The sequence below is a fragment of the Meleagris gallopavo genome, chromosome 6 (assembly GCF_000146605.3).
Source record: "Meleagris gallopavo isolate NT-WF06-2002-E0010 breed Aviagen turkey brand Nicholas breeding stock chromosome 6, Turkey_5.1, whole genome shotgun sequence".
Lineage (NCBI taxonomy): Eukaryota > Metazoa > Chordata > Aves > Galliformes > Phasianidae > Meleagris > Meleagris gallopavo.
The window spans coordinates 19,614,540-19,635,526 of record NC_015016.2 but is presented as its reverse complement, the minus strand read 5'-3'; the positions used below and the strand labels follow the sequence as shown (position 1 = coordinate 19,635,526).

The following is a 20,987-nucleotide window of genomic DNA, read 5'->3' as shown; positions in this document are numbered from 1 at the left end:
GAATCGGGTGTCCAGCTGTGGACTTTAACCCGAGTCCCAGTGTAACAGTGCATTTTTTTTCCTTAAAAAAAAGAAAAAAACAAAAGGAACCATAAGATTCCATTTTCATACACTTTTCTTAAAATATTCCATGGATTTTTTGGGGGGGGGTATGTGTGTGTGAATTCTTTGGGTATTGTTTTTTAGTTCTTCAGTGACCCAATTAGAGTGAGGAAGAACATACTGAAGATTCCTCAGTAAATCTATGGGTGAGGGTCTAATTATGTTGTAGGCTACATTTTACCCCTTAACTGTTTTGTGCAGTAGTCTAGTGTGGTACTAGAAATGCACTTGCAGTCTACCTCATACATCTACCACTACAGTTTGGTATTGTTTTGGAGAACCAAGAAAGTGGGTAGATGTGTTTTACTGATAAATTGTATGATGCTTAATTGTTAGGTGAGGATAACAGTCTATGTCCTGCCCTTTTGCTGTTTGTTCCTTATTAAAGAGGCATTTTCAAAGTTTTTGAATATTCAGGTGCTTTCACAGTAATTTTTTTCTTGGATTACAAATAGATCAGTGTGCTGCATTGACTATCAGGAATGGGAAACTATACCAGGCATAGACAAAAGGGATCAGTCTACTTAATGCCAAATTGAGCAAATGGGTGGCATGGCATGTAAGTGAAGAAAATGCTGTTGGCCATAGTAGATATATAATATTCTTTACTTCAGTGTTTTTTTGCGGAGGAAAAAAAAACTCAACAACAAAACTTTTCTAATTATTTTGTGTTTGTGATGATACCTGTAGCTTAGATTTTAGTTGTAAGTAGCTGGTTGTTTAACCTGCAGAAAAATCTAGATCCTGTGGTGGCTTTACCATGTCAAAAAGGCATACAGTAAGTTTAAATACTTTAAAACATTGCAAATATGAGGTAGAAATACCAATAAACCAAATGCTTACATTGGAATTTGGTCTTTTAGGAAGCTGCATTCTTGGGCAAGTTTCTAAGTCTGAGTATTTCATTCCTGTCATCTATCAGTTGGGGGCTGCATTTGGTACTCTGAAATCCTTAGATGAAAAATGCTGGAAGTATAAAAATCTATATGGTAAAGGTGGTAAATGCCGAATCCCAGCAGAGAAGAATGCTGAAAAGATTTCATGCTTGAATATCTGTATGACTTACTATTGTGTGCTTGTTTAAGAACTGCAGGGTTGCATAAAGAAAGCAGTTAGAACAAAAATGTTGATTAACTTAGTATAAATGTGGAATGTGTAAAATAAATATGACCATCTGAAGCAGTACCTAATTTATCAAAGGTGAACAGTTGTTTTCATCTCTCATTCTGCTATTTGAATTCTTTCTTTTTAATGACACTTTGACATCTTTTTTATAAATTATGGATATTAATATAATTGTGTTTACTTGTAGGTGGCTCTAACCAAGAGAGCTGATCCAGCTGAGTTGAAAACAATATTTTTGAAGGTATGTATAAAGTAAATATTTTACTCTTTCTGCTTAAATTTTTCATATCTTTTGCTCCTTTATTGCAGCATACAACTCTTGATAGTTTTTCCAACCGTTAATCATTCACTGTATTATTACCATGTTAGACTTAAATACCATTATCAGAATTGAACAATGCTTACCAAGAAGTCAGATACATTCCTGAGTGATTATTGTATTGACTCAGATGAAGTATTACTATCTTAGAGAAAAAAACCCACATTGTTCAGAGAATGGGGTGGGAGTTTCAGTATTGTTCCTACACATGGTAAAATGTTAGTGTAGACACCTTGCTGGTAGACCATTTGGTAAACTTTCTTCTCCCATCCTTGCTGTCTTCCTTCCATCAGAGTTATTCCTGCTTCTTTAATTTGGAGAACTGTTGGGAATATTACCTTTTGAAGTGGTGGATATATTTATTATTTAATTTAAATTCCTTTTTAGTTGAGTTCACCTGTTATAAATCACTTGTGCATTTGCTTTGTCTGCTTGGAGAAGTATATTGCAATATTTTGCTGGTACATGGCTTTCTTTGGCCCATTACCTAAATGTTAAGAAATCTTACCAAACCTCCTAAGATTTTATTACTACAATGTGTCTGCACTAAATTGGTACTCTGATATAAAAAAAAGTGGAATAAAATTGGGTTAAAAATCATAGAACCATAGAATGGTTCGAGTTGGAAGGGACGTTAAAGATCATCTAGTTCCAATCCTCCTGGTGTGGGTAGGGCTACCAGCCACAATATTAATATTTAGTGAGCTAAGTGCCGCAGTGCTAGAGGGAGCCTCTTGTATCTGAATTATTTTTATGAAGGGGGTGAGTGCCTAAGGGATCTAAATCCTTTCTAAGTTCCACCCTCCTCCTTCCGTCTCTCTGTCATTCCCCAGACTCCCTTCACTTCTTGGTATATTTTCCATTGGCCCTTGTGATCTATTATTAACAATGTGTGTAGGTGTCACTATGTATATTGTCGGTATTTATAGTTTTATCATATACTGTCAGTATTTAAAGCTCTGAAATGAGATTCGCAGTTGTGAAAGCCAAGATTTAACTTTTTAAGCCCTGGAACTGCTATCTGTCAGGAGACTGAAAAGACTCTTGAAAAAGAATGGGATTTTCATAGGTCAGTGCTTGAAGAGCAAGACTAAGGCAACATAAAAGGCAGATGGAGTAGACTTCTGGCTCAAGAAGATGGTAGTACAGAAATAGTGCTGCTTGCTGAGAGGGAAAAAAGGATGAGTGAGTGCAGTATGTTGAGTGTGGTAAGCTATGGCCAGCGTTAATTAAGCTGTTTCAGATGAACGGTGGGGTCAATAGAGTTGCTTCTGTAAACTGTGAGGCTTTCACTTATAAAATAACTTGACATCTATTTTTCTTTCTTCAATAAAGAGTTTAAAAAAAAAAAAAAAGATTCCCAAATAGAAATGGTGCCTGTTGTGTAGAAATTAATATGTGGGTAGCAGTCTAATACAGCTGATTACAATGAACTTTTAGCATTTTTAATACATCAAAACCCCTGTAAAGTGTTTGCAGATCTATTAAAAGTGGAGTTGAACTGGTTAATACTTGAGTATCTAAAAAGTATGGAAATAAGTTACCAAAAGCCATTAAGTACTATTGTATAATATCAAATTCTCTGTGGGTATAATTGCCAAAGTGGGGAAAAATACAATGTAAAGAACCATTTCCTAATGCCTCTCCTCCAAAACCAATAGAATTGATGTTTTTCTCTTTTTGTTATGATAATTTCCAACAGTAAGTCTACTTTTTCTAAGTCTTCTACCATAACCCCTAAGAGATTAGATTTTAGTCAAAGTGATCAAGCTGACATTTTCCAAGGTCATTTTCTATATGTAGTATAGAGTACGTGATTGGATTTCAAATACATTTGAGTAAATCACAATGACAAGAAACAGGGGGACACTGAAACCTTGTGCTGTTTTCTGTTATTGAGTGCCCTAGCAGGGGGTTAGCCTGGAAGAAAAAAATGAAATATAGAAGCATAGACTGTCTGACTTATTTGATTTGTTTCTCAATAGCAGCTGTGTTAAAAGTTTTTGAGGCTGCGTTTCTGAAAGATTCTGTCTCCCTGCAAATGATTACATTGAAATCAATTGATCTGCTAGTTCTTATAAAAATATACAATTGAAAATTCCTTGCAGTATATCAGCTAGAAAGCTTGCGATAGAAACAGTGTCTATTGAAACACGAGTCTTTAAATGCTAACCGATATATAGATGCCAAAGCAAGTTATGTATTGTTTGGGCTTGCTTCCCTGAAGTCTGAATCCTTGAAGATATTGTTGTACCTGAAGACTGTATTTATATAGCACTAGAAGAAAATAATCTACTTACTGTTACACTTTGGCATCCCTCTGAGAGTGATATGCCTACTGCAGCTATAACGCTACTCTGCAGGCACTGGTGCAGCTCTGAAATGAAAACTGGCAGTTCCTGCCCTTAGCAAAGGCCCAGGAACATGAAATAAAACATGTCTTTGAAGTATGCTACAAAATGTCAATAGGCTTCTAATTTATTTAGAAGTATCATCAGTATGGATAGTACTCTGTGGGCAGCTTCAACAATGGTTTGTTATTCTCCTATCTTAAAAATGCTAAAGGAATTAGCAAGTTCCTTTGCTGCTCGTGGTGCTTGTTCACTATCCTGGGAAAAGTATTTAGGGTTGATTGGAAGTTCACCCTTTGGCCGAAAATGGGGGCTTCAAAATTTGAGGGCTGAATAAGGAATCAGAGTAAAGGTGATGCAAAAGGCAGTGTTATTTATTCATTATTTTCAAAATAGCTTAATATCAAGAAAAAGGAATATGTAATTTGTTCCTGGAAGCGTACCTTGGGAGCAAATACACTTAGGTATGTATTTTGAGTGCTGTTTCTGGAGTAGAATGCCAATATGGCATAGGCTACTGTATATTACAGATGTTTGGTGAGGTCTCAGACCCCACTTCTTATTTCTGTATAGTGCTAAACTGCCGTGTCCAAGTTCTTGCTTTTTTTTACAGTTTCCTGCTAACTGCTTGCTGCTCTCTGACTCCTTCAGTTCAGCGTGGAGGAATAGTTGTAGGTTCTCCTTCACTTAGGGGCCACCTGCAGCTGAATCCTCTGTGCTGGAGTTGCTCCAAGATAGCACCCCCACGTGGATGCTCCTGCGGGATCGTTTACTCCACGAGCACAACAGAGTTGTTTCTTGGCTGTAAACCCACCTTGTGCCAAAGTAGAGCTGCTACACTAAGGTGTCATTCTAGATAAATATAATATTCTGGAGTACCTCATAGCTGTTAAAGTTTCGGTACCCCAGACACAGAAAAACTATCACCATACAATGTGGATTCGACGGTCCTGAAGTGCCATATACATGTTTGCAAATGCATGTGTACTTCTTATTCCACTTCAAAACAAAAAATGTAGAGAATTGCTGTCGAATTGAGCAAACAATCATGTGTCTGCCACTATTCTGGCTAGGGAGCCAAGCCTTCAGCTGTTTGAGTACTTGCTGCTTAGTCTGTTTCATTGTAGGTTTTAATTTCTTCAGAGCAGAACTGTTCTTACCTTCAGTAACCGTGGTCCGGGTTACGAGCTGTGGGTTGGGAGTAATGCCTGTGGCAGTGAGAACCTGGAGAAAGATGCAGTTGTGACACTAAATACTGTATTCATTTGACAGTATGCAAGTGTGGAAAAGAATGGGGAATTCTTCATGTCTCCTAATGACTTTGTCACACGGTACCTGAAGATAATTGGGGATGGTTTGCCAAATGCAAACACTGTTCAGCTCCTTGCAGGTGTGGTGGATCAGACAAAAGATGGGTAAGTTTTCTGGTGTTTTTCTTCTTTTTTTTTCTTTCATTGTTGTTCATTTAAAAAACACAAAACCATTCCTTTGAAAAGAAGGCTGGTGATTATTTTGGTTTGGTTTGGATTTTTGTTTGTGGTTTTTGTTTTGTTTTGGGTTTTTTTTTGCCTGCAAATATGTAATGGAATTACAGTATCTTTTAAGTGGAAAGAGTAGAAACAATGGTTTGGGCTTCACGTAGCGTTTAGCTGAGCAAACCATTTTCTCTCTACTATGTATTTTTAACTCATTGAACCTTTCATGTTTGTTGGCTGGCTCCTCTAAGTCTTGTTTCCCTTTCCTTCCACGAGTCTTTCTGTCTCTGTTTACTCTTTGTATTTGTCACAAACACATTCAAATAGCAATCCAAAATAAGTTTAGATCATGTAGGAAGAAACAGTACAAAAAAATGCCTCTCCTTAAATTTGTTGCAGCATTAATAAAAGTTTTTTCCATTTTCCCTCAAGAGGGAGGAAGAGCAGCAAAGGTATTTAGGGAGCCACTCCTCAGTCCTGGGAAGACAGCAGTGAGGTTGGTGGCACATGGTTTTGCATTTGGAAGGCTGACTTTGCCAATAGGCAAGACTAGCTACCCCTCTATTTTCCTCCTGACTTTTTTAAAGAAATCCTTGCTTTTGTTTCTGGTACTTGCCCAGGCAAGCTGTCTCTTCACCCATATGAATGTGTATTTTGAACCTTGCCTTAAACGTATCTTTAAAGGAGAAACTTCAGAATAATTAGCTGTGGACTTTAAAGTCTGTAGTTGTGGCATTTTTAGAAACCAGAAAACTTCAGGCATGACTCACATCAGTGGTTACAGAGAGTAAAATGTGAGATAAATAAAGTATGACTAGAGAATGCAGGCTTCTTAGGGAACAGACGTGTGTATAACTGAGGACTTCTGTGATAGTTTTTTCTCTTTCCTGCTTAGGCAGTAGGTAGCTGGGTTCCTTTAGCTTTGTAGACAAGTTAATGTAATGACTGTTATCCCTGATAAAATAATTCTATAAAAGATCACCTTGGTTATATTGGCATAACGGCAGCAAGAAGATGGTGCTTCAGATAGTGTTTGTCTGAAAACGTTAAACATTCCTCAGACTTCTTCCTTCGGTTTGATGCCTGTAAAACTGCATTTTCTGGTTTGCACAGATTCAGATCCATTTTGTAATAAGAAGCCTGTGAGTATAATCTGTACCTTGTCATTTGGACCTCCCTTACAAGCAGAAGCTGGTGTCAGAAGGAGCAAAATAGAAAACTGTAGCCTATGTGAACATGTTGATGGATTGGGATTTTGTAATTTGGTATGATCTTGCAGGAGTTGAGCAGTTTTGCAGTGTAGTGTTGAAGCTTCTAATTGCTGCTTTCTGCCAAGGTAAGAATTGTTTTTGCAGGCCAGGCTGCAGTGATAGCTGACTGCGTGTTCATGTCGTGACTTTGGAGATTCTTTTTTAGTATTCAGGTTGTCGCCTTGTTTAGCTGCTATGCTATTGTGTAAAAAAGTGGAGAAAGTTCACAAAGTGATTAGTGTTCATCTCGCTAATCTGGCTTTGTAGCATTTTTTGCCATGTGATCAGGCATTTGTACCTTTTGCTGGCGGCACATGAAGTAATTCTTAGAGTGATCATCTGAAGCAGGGGCACTTGTTTCTTATTGCTGAAATGAAATCCCCTCAGAACGGCAACAAGACCTGGTGGTCTTCCCTTGTTGAATGCTTTCCAGCTTGGCAGTCCAGAGGTTCTGGTTTTAAAGCAGAGTGAAAAACTGCTTTTCTTTGTTCTCATTTTACTAGGCCTGTCAGTGTTTTAGTGATGATATTAAGGTCATGAAAGTCTGCTCGATAATCTGTGTCTATTCTTGGTAGAAAAAAAGGAGACTTGCAAAAGCAGTGGCAAGTGAATTTTGTTCTACTGCTGTGTGAACATATGTGCTTCTAGAAATCGGATCTTTGCTTCTGTTCTGAAGAAGTATCTGTTCTTCAGATTAGTGAATGCAACCACCAGCAAAATCTGAGCCCAGAATCACCAGGGTTGTTCCTACCTACGTATCTAAAATGCTTTTTAATTTCTTTTAGTTCTGCGGAGATGTAATGTATAGATACCAAGTGTAGTCAGTGAGAAATACTGAAATCTGGAACTGATAAAGGTGACAGGCAGACAGCATGAGAGCTACTGACTCATTAGCAAAGTAATAGATGTGCAGGGGGTTGCTTAGCCCCTTGAAGAATTGAAGAAATCCATAGCGTGAACTCTGGACATGGAAATGAACGTTTCTTATACTTAGCATATTATTAGCAGCTAACAGGTACTGTAAATTTTGTGGCATTGGAGTAGAACAGAGTAGGTAGATGAAGTGGGCACCAGATTGGTATTTGCTTCTTGTGTTTGTTTTTTTGTTTTGTTTTGTTTTGTTTTTGCAGAGACTTGAACTAGAATGAGAACATTGCAAGCAGAGAATGTGCAGATTTTTTTACATGCAGTCTCACTGTGGTTGCCATGGACAAAAATCTCTTGTGTAGCTCCAGCACAATTCCTGCACTGGCAAAAATTAAGAGTTTCACAGAAATTGCTGTTGGTGTGACAAAGATGTAAGACCTGTAAAGGAAGACTCTGACATTCTGTGAATATCTGTTGCCATGGGAGCAAGTTTTGTCTCCATCTAAGGGTGCAGAAATATTTGGAGGTGGGCTTATCTTCTTGCCTTTTACTGGGGTGTCTTTTAAGGTTTTCCTTAAGGAAAGGAAGTGCTTTTCTTGTTGATGGCCAGAGAAGCATTTCAAAGCAGTGGGTCAGTAATCACACAGATTTTTAAAGAGCCATTTATCATGTAGCTATAGGTTGTATGAAGCAGATTTAAGAGCCTTGACTGGTTCATAGTCTTAAGTTTCTCATTCCTAACTTTAAAAAAAAAAAAAAAAAAAAAGACTTAATTAAGATTCATCCGGGCTATCAAGTTACCTGAAATACTGTGGCTTTATCAAGGCCTATCAGCATCAGAAGAGCCATTTTCCATCTTGCCTACTGTATGTATTGTTTTTCTATCTTTTGTTGTACTTCTAAACATCTGTCTAACAAAATAAGTATTTACTCCTTATCACTGTTTGGACTGTACTAACACTTTACTGAGAAATACTCTGTGCTTTGTTTTTAGAAAGGACAAACTATTCAAAAGTAACACTTGGAAATACCAGCATTTTCCATTATTATTGGATATAAATTTATCCCCTAATGCACCGATTTACACTGTACTTAGTTTACCTAGGTTGCAGCATAAAATAATAGATGTAGCTTCAATTTGTGTCCTATTATGTTATCATGTTCGCATTGCTGATGCAGTAGAAATATATGCATTGATTCTGAAGAAATCTCCTCATCACTGCATTTGTATGTATTAGAGCAGCAGGTAATGTTTTTGGTTTTTTTTTTCTTTGTATGGCTGTATATGGACTTTCTCTGGTAGAAATGCATTACATCTGTGTGATGTCCAGATAGTGTGGGCATGAGCACCAAAACAAGGTTGGGAGAAAGGAGAGAGTAGTATATAGCAGTGATGTCGCACCAAACATGTCTGTTATGTTTGGCATGTTGCTCTTATGTGTGGATAAGTTCTAAAACATCGGTGTTTCAGTCTTCCTGAGTAAACAGTGCAATCTTGGCACTGTTAATGAGAGCATGAAGGTGAAGAAAGACTTGACGGGCTGGGTAGGATATCTTCAATGCTGAAGTAAAAATTTGGGAAACATTTTGTGGCTTCCTCTCTTTGCCCTGTTAAAATTACTAGGCTTTTCTCTGCTTTTGTAACATAAATGAGCACTTGTTTATGTAGATAAAATAACTCTTAAGTAGTATATTGAAGTCCGTGTTAATATGTGCTGTTTAATGACACCTAATGATATTCAGTGAAGGGTTATGCTAAACCCAAAAGGGTGATGCTAAACCAGAGAGAAAATGTGTTACCCAGGCAACTACCCTTGTGCAGTATAGAGAAGTGAGCATATGGCTATGTAGTACACATTATTTCAGCATCTTTAAGCATTAAGAATCACACATGAAATTGACTGTGAAAAATTACTGCTCAGTTACTGTATTGTATGGTCATAATAGAAGTAAATGAATACGTCATTGTTGTTAGAATAGATCTGTTGGGAATCACTAGCAGGCTAGTCTACTTACAGAGCAAAAATACAATAAGAAGAAAATAGCTGGTTTAATTAACACGTAAAAATTGGGTTAATTTGAATTCAGCTGGCGCAGCAGATATTAATGTCTCTTCCTTAATAGTCGGGCAAGAACCACGCAATTTGTACACTTTTAATCTTCCTAGGGCTATGAATAATTGCTTTTAAAAAATGAATATGGGGTTATTTTCATCATCTCTTCCTGACTTATTAGAGGGGGCTTATTACTTGCAAGAGCTGACAAAGAATGCTTCTACCAGTATAAAACCTTGTAGCTGTGTTAATGCTCGGAGTCTTAATCAGTTCCAGGTGTAACAGCATAGAATACGCTCTGTTGGGATTCTGCTGGGAAAGGTGCTGTATTTCAGTGTTGTGATCACTGTATATGCTGGGGTCTGTTAGTAAGGACATACGTTGGTTGTTGTTTCACACAGAAAGCAGCTTTATCAAATCGATGTTGGCAGGTACTTTAAATTCTAAACAATCCTTTTCTAGAGTCTTGTTGCCTGCTATTTTGTTCATAATCTTTGGGCTAGAAGCACTCAGTTCTTTGTATCTATTTACTGTTGTGGAAGTTGTCAGGTATGTAACAAATAATAATGGATAATAAAGAGCTTTTATAACCTCCAAGTTTAATAGTAGCAGCAAATGTGTGTAAATGCAAAAATGTGTAGGTTGTGATGTATAGGATTAAATTTGAATGAAAAATTGCTTCTTTTTTTTCCTTCTTTTTTTTTTTTTCTAATCCCTTTGGCTCTAGGGGAGGTGGAAGTTTTCTGCCATTTGAAGATTGTCTGCATGACTTAGCAACCTGCCTGTGTGATGACGTGCAACTTATGTAGCAAGTCATTGGCTTCTTTGCCGATAAAATTTAAGGCATGCTTATATGTTTGCTGTCATCATCAGTTGTGAATTTAATATTAAGAAAGCCTGAGGAGGTTTCTTCTTCATTATTTTCCTTACTGCATAATGATCTATGGTGGCAACTTCCCAAAGTTAATTATCTGTTAGAATATTTCTGACTCTGTTTCTTTCACTTCTGTTTAGTGTGTGTATGTTGAGGGAGGTAAAGTAGAACAGCTTTTTTTGACCTTTTCTTAATCATGTTTTTTTGATAGTACCTATTTGGTAGTACTCATCTTTTTATATTTTCCTGTTCTTTGTGGAAATCAGCTTTTGTTACCCTGTGGATATTTGGCTGCTGACAGAAAGCATACTTCACTGTGACATAAAAAAAATAATTCCCTTAAGACAGGGTGGCTGGAAATTGCAGTAGAGTCATGGGTCAGGATGACTCAGTGGGATGGATGTCTTTTCCAGCCTCTTCAAACACTTCGTTCTTCCCTGTTATTGCATACTGAGTGGAAGTTCTCATTGAACCAGCTGCAGTATCATTTTGAGTAGAAGTCACAATGCTACGGTTAGTTTCCAAAGAATAATAGTAAAAATTTTGTTTTTTTTCTTATGTGTATTTCTCATCATTTGTTATGTGGAATTCTGTGCATCTCAGAAATAAGTCTTCATCCCCAAGATGCAGCCATGTGAAGCCATGAAAGCTACACACTTACTATGCTGCCATAGAATTGCACAAAGAGAGGGCAACCTTCAACATCTCAGACTGCCAGCAGGTCCTGCAGCCACACATTTGAAGATGGTTTTAAACTGCGCAACCTAATCATTAAAAAGTAGCAAAGCAGGAGGATGGTTAGCCTTTGTCCCTTTAAGAAAAGGAGTTTGAGCTCCATTTAAACTCCTGGGTGTAACCCGGAGAAATTGAAACTGCTCAAGGCCTTTGCTGTATCAAGTCTACTGCTGGAAACAATGCCAAGTTGTCTAATTATATATTTCTAGTTATTAACTATCTTAAGGAAAGGCACCTCTGCTTTTATCTGCTCTGCTAGTGCACTTGCTTATTGGGAACCTGGCTATGATGATGAATTTGAATAAAGTGCTCTTGGGCAGAGGAAGAATGTGCAGACTGCTGCTTGAAGATCTGTGACTCAACTTGCAGTACTTGAGGGCTGTGAGAGGTGACTAATAAGTTAGTTAACATAACGTATTCAGATCAGCTCCTTGAGAAGTGAGTGGCAGTATGTAGGTCTTGAATGGATTTGCTTTTGGAAAGCCTGAAGCACTGAATCTGAAGGGAGGTTGTTCAAATCTTGCCCATGAAATGTGGTGGACTCCCAGGAGGGCAGTTCAGTTGGACATGAAGGCTGTGGCCCATTGCCACATGGAGCACTGGGCTTATTTTTGTTCTGTTGTGACTTGCAAAGCACAGAAGTTGCCTGTTGACCAATTTGTTTCTATCTAGTAATGTAAAGGGCTGCTAATAGTGTTGGTGTTGGGGCATTTTAGGACAAGTTTTAATCCTTGTTGATAACAATTTCTATGTATTGTCATTGAGATCTTACTTCTTTTGCGTAATCTATGTTATGTTGCATTTCACGTCTCTGCAGGCAAGTTGTTTCATAGCTCTTGCTTTTTTCTTCCTCCTTTAGGTTGATATCCTTCCAAGAGTTTGTGGCATTTGAATCAGTCCTGTGTGCTCCAGATGCATTGTTCATAGTAGCCTTTCAGCTATTTGACAAGACTGGCAAAGGAGAAGTTACTTTTGGTAAGAATGGTCTTAAATGTTCACTCTCAATTTAGAAATCTCTACTTATGTCAAACTATTTAACCTTCTGTTACCATAGGAAACACAGCAATTGGTAATAGAACTATACTCGTGCCAAGTAGGATTCTGGCTGAATTTCTATAAATCACGTCCATGTGTACAATAGGAAGTCAAGGTCGTGGTCTTCTTCATGATTTTCTCTAGAGAACTGGTCACTTCTTTTCCCCAGCATGCTTGTGCATGTCTTCAGAACAACAGTGAGAGGTGGCTATAGGAAATGATTGTAAAACCACAAAGAAGTTGCCAGAGGACATGGGTGAATGTTGAGTCTGAAATTACTGTGAATTATTTTTTGTTTAAATTGGCTATGTTGCAAGCTGTCTTCCTCTTAAGGCTTAAAACTTTCGTCTGTGAGACTTTTCAGTAATAAATGCATTGCTATCCCACAGGAAACTCAGCTATGCATTGGGGGTGTAGTATTTGCACAGACAATGTGACATACTTAGGACAGTTTAAAACATGATTAAGAGGCTGTTTATTTTAGACACCATAGAGACAGTTTCTGATATCTGCAGAAGTATCTGCCACCTGCCTAGGGGGAAGGATGGTGACGTCTGGAAGAAAGATTCAGAAAATAGTGTTCTTAAATAACTTCAGGCATTGAACTGCTCTTCAGAAAGTATGGAAGACTTTTTTGACCCTAAATTCTTATGTGGGATAAAATTTCTACTTCTTATCTGTTACATTTGTACAGAGTTATCCATCTGCCGTACGTTTGTTCAATTGTTTATTAAACGGCTTGAAATAAAAGGTAACTGGATGATGATGACTCTTCTCTTTCCCATCTTCCCGTGTATGGTTCACGTGCCCTTTGTCTTTTGTTGGTATTGCCCCACATATACCTAGTTAAAAAAAAAAAAGAAGAAAAAACAATTGCATATTCTCAGATCATTTAAACTGATAAGATCTACTACTGTTCCTTGAAGCATCATTTTCTTTCTTCTACCATCTCCAAAAATCTACATTTCAAGTTGTGGCCACTGAAAAGACTTGATGTCTTTTCTCGTATCTGTTTTGATTTTTCATTATTTTGATTTTCTGTTGAGTTAGTTGAAGATGTGTGTTCTGTGTGCAATACTGCTTGTTAGAACAGCTCTTAAAAACATGACTGTGAGTGCTAAAGGATTTGAAAGAATTTCAGAAAAAGAATTCTGCTGTTTCTAACCTTGATGAAGGAAGTATTTTGTGCCTAACAGTATTATTCATGTGTATGAACAGAGAGACGAGAAACAGCATGCTTTTAAATCAGGAGGGTCCACATATTTAGTAATGGTTTTGTTCCAGTGCAGACAAACCAGTGTTCCTGGAATGCCTGTGATGTGCAGGTTCTTGTCTGTGTCAGAGCCCCCAGTTGCTCGGAGCACTTGTTAATAATCTAAGAAGAACTGTAGTTGTTTGATCTGAATGCTGAATCAGTCCAACTTAACTTTTTAACTTTTGGCATTCTTCTTCATATTTTTCCTGCTGGTAAATGCTTCCCTTGGGGTTAGGCACAGTGAGTCAAGGGATTTGTTTGGCATTTGAAACTCATTGAAGTCTTTTTAGTGATGACAGAAACTTTTATGCCAGGCTGTATTTAAGGTATTTGAAAAAGAAAGCATGCCAACATTGGCAGAGCCTCAGATATCTTTTTTTTTTTTTTAATTCCGTCCTCTCCCACTGTGAAATCATAAAAAGTATCTGTAACTTCTGCGTAGTATCGGGTAGCTTCCCCCTAGAAGAAGGATGTAAGAGCTGTCTCAATGTTGTTCGTTCTCAGCAATACCAATTGACCTTTAGATAAAGCTAGTGTATGTTTTCTATTGTAAGGAAGAAGAGGAAGAAGTTGTTTTGTTTTCCTCACTATTATGAAAAAAGCTAACACTTTCACAACTGAAAATTACAATACTGCCCTTTAACTTTGCTGCTCAGTTCCTCAGCCATGCACCTTTGAGGTTAATTATGAGATCTTTTTCCATTAACTTGAATGAGAGTAGGATCAAGTCCTTATCAAGGTTAGGAGACTTAAATAGGGGTTTTATGTACTGTGGAATTACAGTGTGAAAGGAAAAGGAGAAAAGGGAGAGGATCGTTTTTCACTGCTTCTGTTATGTATAGTATCTCAAGGATCCCATTCTTAGCGCGCATCTCATTTTACTGTTGTAAAGAAACAGCATGGCTTATCTTTGCAGTCACTGTTTTTCTGTGTACTGAGAAAACGGTGTAAATATTTTAGCTTATACTGGATGGAATGCAGGGCTTTCCGGCTGTGAATTTCACTTAGGCAAGTCATCCAATTCGTATTCTTTCACAGGTGCTCTTAGCTTGATACCTTTGTAAAACAAATTAATAATGGGCTTTGCATCAATGATCTTTTATACTGACTGCCACATTCAGGCTGTAGATATTTAGGGAAACGTTCTGAGTAAAGAAGTTTTACCATTTAATATATTGTACTCTTATTGAAAAATACTATATTCTTGCTTTAGCTTCTGAGTTGGAAATTCCTTTGCATTCTAGCCACATGTTGACATCTGTACAATTTCAAATGTTTCAGTTCTTTCAACTTACAAGTTAACTGTATATAGTTCTTTTGACAGAGCTGGCATCTATTTAAGAGGTCTGATCTGCAAGCAGTGTGTATATGTGGTAGAAGTGGGGCGGGCTGGAAAGTATTTCTAGTTTATTACTTCAGCGAGATGAATGAAACGGTCAGGAGTAAATTAGTAGCCAGTGGCTGACTCAGTCTACACCTGGCTGTTGCATCATATTGTAGATTTATCTGCTGCTGAAGTGTCAAAGCTTTGAGAGTTTGCAAGGAGTTAAAGCTCTCAGCAGGAAAGTGGGAGGAAGTTTAGCTGGCTTTTAAATTCGAGGCAAAGAGCAAACTATTGCTTCTTACTGTTGAGTGTTGACAGGCACATAAAAGCTGATAATATAAGTCCAGGGGTTTAAGAGACTTAGTAGAGTTGCTTTTTTGTCGTATGACTGTATTTTAATGCCTCATTAAAGAAGGAGAGCCCTTTGAAATGCTTTACTAGATGGTATTTAAAAAAACATGAGAAGCTTGGGTAAAAATGTCAGTGTTTAAAAACTAAGTTGTCTTAACCTTCATCTTTAATTTTGAATAGATAAATGAAATGATGACAGGTAACAATTCTGAGCAGTGAGTAATACAGAAGTGATATCTGTGGACTGGAACTTACTTTCTCATACACAGGCTTTCACAGCCCTAACGAATGGCAAAAGGAACATTGTCCACATTGGTTTTTCTCATAGAGAAAGGAAAGGTAGAAAAACAAAAGTGATTGCCTGACACTGTGCTGACAACCAGCATGGAACCCAGTGTTAAAGATTTTCATTGATTTGTTTTGAAGTAAATTTTCCCAGCAAGCGAAAATTCTTACTCTCTCATAATTTTTGAAATGCAGCTGTGGTATAGTGTGTGGTTTTCCAATTTATTTATTTATTTTTCTGAAGTTTTCTAATTCAAACTGAAGCTGTTTCAAAATGGATGCTGCGTGGTGCTGCTTTGGGAAATACAAATATGCCTTAAAACAAGTTGGTCTTTTCATTGAAAAGGAAAAAACAACAGAAAACACCCCAAACAGCAAAAAAAGAGGAAATAGAGATCCCAAACTCTAAATTGTTGCTTGTTTGTCTTAACAGCTGTGGACCTGAGCAATGTATCTGTTTTTGTCCCGTAACAGAACTCTATTAACGTGTAGACAGCAGCTATTGTGCATCTCTGCTTCTGTTATTAATTATAGCAGTACACATTTCTTAGAGGAACGAATAAATTAGTGATACATCTTACTAAGCACTCCTGTTTGCATATGTTACTTGAATTGCCTTAACGCTTGTTTGTAAACTCTAAAAACATGTATCTCCTAACTGAGGTTTATGTATACAGCTCTTCTGATGATCTTCAGAGCTTTTGCTCTGTAATAATGCTCTGACACTCTTTCAACATGTTAAGAATTATTACAGGAGTCTAATGGTTGTTTTCCTAACTAGGATTAGGTTCAGATTTTGTGAACCTGCTTGCTCTTGTTACAAAGGATTATTTATGCTTTGCTTGATATGACCTGGCTCTTCATATGGGATTTATAGTTGCTTATGCAATATCTGGCTTGCCAGTGTCCAGCCCAGTACACTCAAAACCATGTAAAGCAAAGAAAAGTGAAATCTGAACTACCAGCGTAAATTGCTGAGGCTCTAAATTTGATCATTTGATGAATGGCAATATTCAATTATCCTCAGTGATGTTTCTGTTGCTGGTTCAAATTAGTTTGAAACATTTTGTAGCTCATGATGTGCTAGTTTACACAAGGAAACATCTGTTGGTTTATAACTGATGGTTGCCAACATATGATGATCCCAGCAGCAGTGTTACCTACTGCAGTGTTACAGGTGTAAATTGTGTTTAGTCTCTAATATCTTTTGTTGTTTCTACTGCACAGATATGTTTGTTTTTAAAAAGAGTATTTAAGGAAGATTTGCAAGTATATGTATTCTTCTTCTGAGCAACTTTTGAATTCTACTTAATACTATTTTCATAGAATTTAGTTTCTAAACTTATGTCAACTTCGCAGGTTTCTCTTTTTTTGTTTTCTTTTACCTAATGTGTTACGTAACTAGGCAGACTTCCATAAAGGCATCTTAAGTTAAACAAAGTATATTACAAAGTGAACCTCTCTTTTTAAATGTTAGGGGAAGCTCCATCTTTTCATGCATTAGTGTTTCATTGGTCTAGGGGATACAACTGAGTTTTTTAAGTCACCTAGAACTGGTATTTTGTGTTTTGGTTTGATCTTTCTTGTTTTCATTTTGTCTTTTTCAATTCAAATAGCCTACTGACAGATAGCTGATTGAAGCCTGAGCATATCTCATTTGCAAAAAACAAGGGATGGTCACAGAATCACTAGCTAGTTCAGGTTGAAAGTGACAGTTCTCTGTAGGGCCAGCAAGACCAGCTTGCTTTGATGGCTGTGTCCAATGGAGGTTTTAAATATCTCTGAGAATAGAGACCCTGCAGCTTCTATGAGCCAGTGTCGTCCAGTGTTTGACCATCATGATGGTTGAAAAAAGAGTTTGTGATGCCTAGTTGGGAGCGTCCATGCTCCAGCTTGCTTCTGTTGCTTTTTGGCCTTCCCTAAACCCTCATCTCATGTAGTTGTGGACAGTTATTGCTTATGAGGAGTGTTTTCTGAATGCAGTAACACACCAGTGTCAGATTGATGAGCATGGATTGTATGGTATCTTCTCAGAAACAGAAGAGGTCCTCCCTTAGCCTGTCCTCCATCAGGCTTAGAAAACCCCATTCCTTCAGCCTTTGTACATTGTGTGTATTAATCCCCAACTGTCCTGTTGATTGTGATTCATAGAGAAGATAAAATGATATTTTATTGTAGAGTTATTCAGTATATTATATTTACCTTAGTAGAAGTGATCTGTGTTTTCTTTTTTAAATTATTATTATTCAGGGCAAAAGGGAGTAAGTTTAGTTTTTATGCCCTCCTGGGCCTAGTGCTTTCCCAGCCTGTGGTCTTTAGGCTCTGGCAGTTTGTCACTCACTTCTAAGGATGCCAAGAAAGGTAACAAAGAAATGTAATGTTGTTGCCAATGAGTTGAAATTATGGATGTCCACAGCTCCAGCAGAAATATTTTTAATGGTTTGCATCTTGAAAAAATTTTAAAAACACTTTTCTGTAAGCCAAATATGTAATAATCTGTGTATAAATTCATGTTACTTCTCCTTGACATCCAAGGAGGACAGAAGAAGCAGACACGCTTGGATCCGGAATCTTAACTGCTGAGAGTAATGGTACTCTTGAAAAGAGCCTCTTTTTTGGATATTTGCAGTATCTAGCAGAGGCAATAGATGTGCTCACCTCAGTCAAAAATCTCAGCCAAGCTGAATTGGAAAATATATGTATATCTATGTCATGAAGAGGTGTTTTGATAGTTTTTGAGGTTTTGTGTGTAAACAGTTGGAACAGGGATAGCTATGAGGACAAATAAAAAACTCAGCACATATTGAGCAGAGTGCTGAAACCTGAAGTTTGTAATGGATCTCTTGACTGGGGAAAAATCACAAAGATAGCAGTGTGTTCTCTATGATAATATTTTCATTAAAGTACATTTAATCTGTAATATTGCTCTGCCCTTGTTGAAAAGTTTGGGTAGGGCAACAAAATCATAACCCGTTCATTTTTTTCAGTAGTTAGTATGTCTCTTCTAAAAGACAGTGATGCTGAAAATTGTATTAGAATTGTACCAGGCATTGAATTTTTCTGGTTTATTTTCTTGTTTGTTGGGTTGCTTTTTGTCATCTTTAAAGTCTGCCTGATACATCTGAATGACATTTGGTTACTAATACTGTTTTTAATCTCATCCATATGCACATGTGCTATAAAGCCTTTGTTGCTTCTTCAAACCACACAAAGTGTGTGTTTCTCATCTGAGTCTTTAGTAAGGACTTCATCCTCCAGCTCTTCTTCCTTGCTGTGGATGTCTCTAAGGGTGCTCACACTCCAGTAGATGCTGTCATAGCACAGTATCCTTTCTACCTGGAGATTTGCTGAGTCAACCAATTCATTTTATGAGAGAATCCTTGGATCCGTTGTAAGCTTTTGCTTTCCATTATTTGCTCCGGATGTCAATCTGTTGTTACCTGGAGGTGATAAATCACTGTGAAGGTAACCACTTTTTGATATGTGTGGAGTTTTATTGCACTTCTTTAAATGACAAACTTGCATTCCAAAAAAATAAAAACTACCAAAACAACCATGATTTTTCAGAACTTTTAAAATTGCTTATGAGGAGCGTTTTCTGAATGCAGTAGCACATCAGTATCAGATTGACATGCATGGATTGTATGGTATCTTCTCAGAAACAAGAGAACTCCTCAGAAACTGTTCCAGTTCAGTGGGTCAAAAATCCACTTTTTATGAAAGGCTAACTGTAGATTTGCACAATTGACTATAATGGCTTCAATTTTAAAAGACAGAGGTAACAGAGAGCACTTCCAGTTGGTGGGATAATTCATATATGCTCAAATGACTAAAACATCGTGCTTTCTGACGCTATTTCATGTTACTTAAAAAGAAAAAAGTAGGTGTGGAAAAGGTGGGAAAAAGCCAGTGTGAGAGTAAATCTCAACTGTATGAGGTCACTCTTTGGTTAACAGTAAGCTGAGGGTTAGCCATCTTTCACACATCTGTATAGGCTGTAGAGGAAAAAAAAACCCAACGTGATTGCTAGGCAGCATTTGGAGAGGAACCAGAAGCTCCCACACCAGAATATATTTAAGCTGTGGCAGCGTAAGTGTACTATTTTAAGCTTGATTTTATTTATTTATTTTCCACCTCCTTTTGAAAGTGCCCTAAAATTATAAATTAGAATGCAAAAACTCAGGCAGGCCCTAAGAGCTGGAAAGGTACTTTGTTATTACAAATTTTAATACGAAATTTCAGAATGCAAAGTACACATACTTTCATAGTGTGTGTACTTCACTTCTCAAAATTGGAAAATCTGCTGTTACCTAGCAGTTAATTACTATTTTTTTCTAACATTTGGAATGCAGGACCTGATTTGATAAGCTGATAAAAGAAAACAAAACTGAGAACATGTTGGAAGTGCTCGAAGTGAAAATTACAGTTTAGGTAGGTTTGGGGGTAGATAGTTAGACATTTTAATTGAACTAAAATAGTTTTATACTAATACAGTACTGTTGTGGGAGTACATTTTGTGGTGCATTTGAAATTGAAGTATTTAAGTGGGGGAAAATGTATGTTAATGCTTTGCAAGAAAGTGATTTTTTTTAATACCATCTATCTAAGCAAAATAGCTGTTAAAGAAATAGATCTCTTATGTCTCTCCTGGAGTGTAAAGTGTAATAACTTCTATGCTCTCTTAGGATAATTTCTCCAAGCCAGGAGTTTTCTTTTATCACTTTGGTTGGTGTATTAAACTGCTGTTTGAAACATCATGTGAACTCTGAAGTAAGTTGGTATTTCTGGACGAACTACAGAAAAGTCACCTCTACCAGTGTCAAGAAAGCTGTTGAGTCAGTCTGGATTCTGAAAGTCCTGTGCTTTTAACATCTCAATGACATGGGTAACAGAAATGAGTCCAGATAATGATTTCACTTACCATATGGAAATAAGGACATTGAATTTGATACAACAGCTTTGGTTACGTATAAGCAGCACTGGCTTATGTTAAGCAGCAAAACCCCATCTTGTCCATTACAGTTCAGCACTAGTCCACAGCTGTAGTAGCTCAACATAGCTAAATTGGTTAATATTGCCATTTTATTTTTTTAGTTTAATTTTGTCTTTGGGGATTTTCTCTGAATTTGGAGTAACAAGTTCTATTAAAAAAGAATAAGCTACCACTTACCTCTCAGTGTCTAAAGAGAGGCTGTAAGAAGGAAGGAGAAAGACTCTTTAACAAGGTTTGTGGTGATAGCACACAGGAGATGGTTTCAAACTAACAGAGGAGAGATTTAGATTGGTTATAAGGAAGATGTTGGTTTTTTTTTTTTTTTTTTACTATTAAGGGTGGTGCAACACTGGCACAGATTGCCCAGATTGATGGTGGATGCCCTGTCCCTGGAGGCATTCAAGATCAGGCTGGATGGGGTTCTGAGCAACCTGATCTAGCTGTAGATGTCCCTGTTCATTATAGGGCAGTTGGACTAGATGACCTTTAAGAGTCCCTTCAAACTGGAATGATTCTATGGTTCTGAGATTCTGTATGCGTACAAACACAAATTTAACAAAAGAAGTGAACTCAGTTGTGTTTAAAAACAACA

At 37.3% G+C, this 20,987-nt stretch overlaps 1 protein-coding gene across 3 annotated transcripts in view; it reads left to right on the top strand.

Moving 5' to 3' along the window:
• Positions 1-20,987, top strand: part of SLC25A13 (solute carrier family 25 member 13) — a 91,403-nt gene that overhangs the window by 17,407 nt on the left and 53,009 nt on the right. For all 3 annotated transcript variants that reach the window (XM_010712547.2, XM_010712549.3, XM_010712545.2), the window contains exons 2-4: positions 1,415-1,468; positions 5,170-5,312; positions 12,012-12,127. In XM_010712547.2, the coding sequence (XP_010710849.1) occupies positions 1,415-1,468; positions 5,170-5,312; positions 12,012-12,127 (313 nt within the window). The remainder of the gene's footprint in view (positions 1-1,414; positions 1,469-5,169; positions 5,313-12,011; positions 12,128-20,987) is intronic.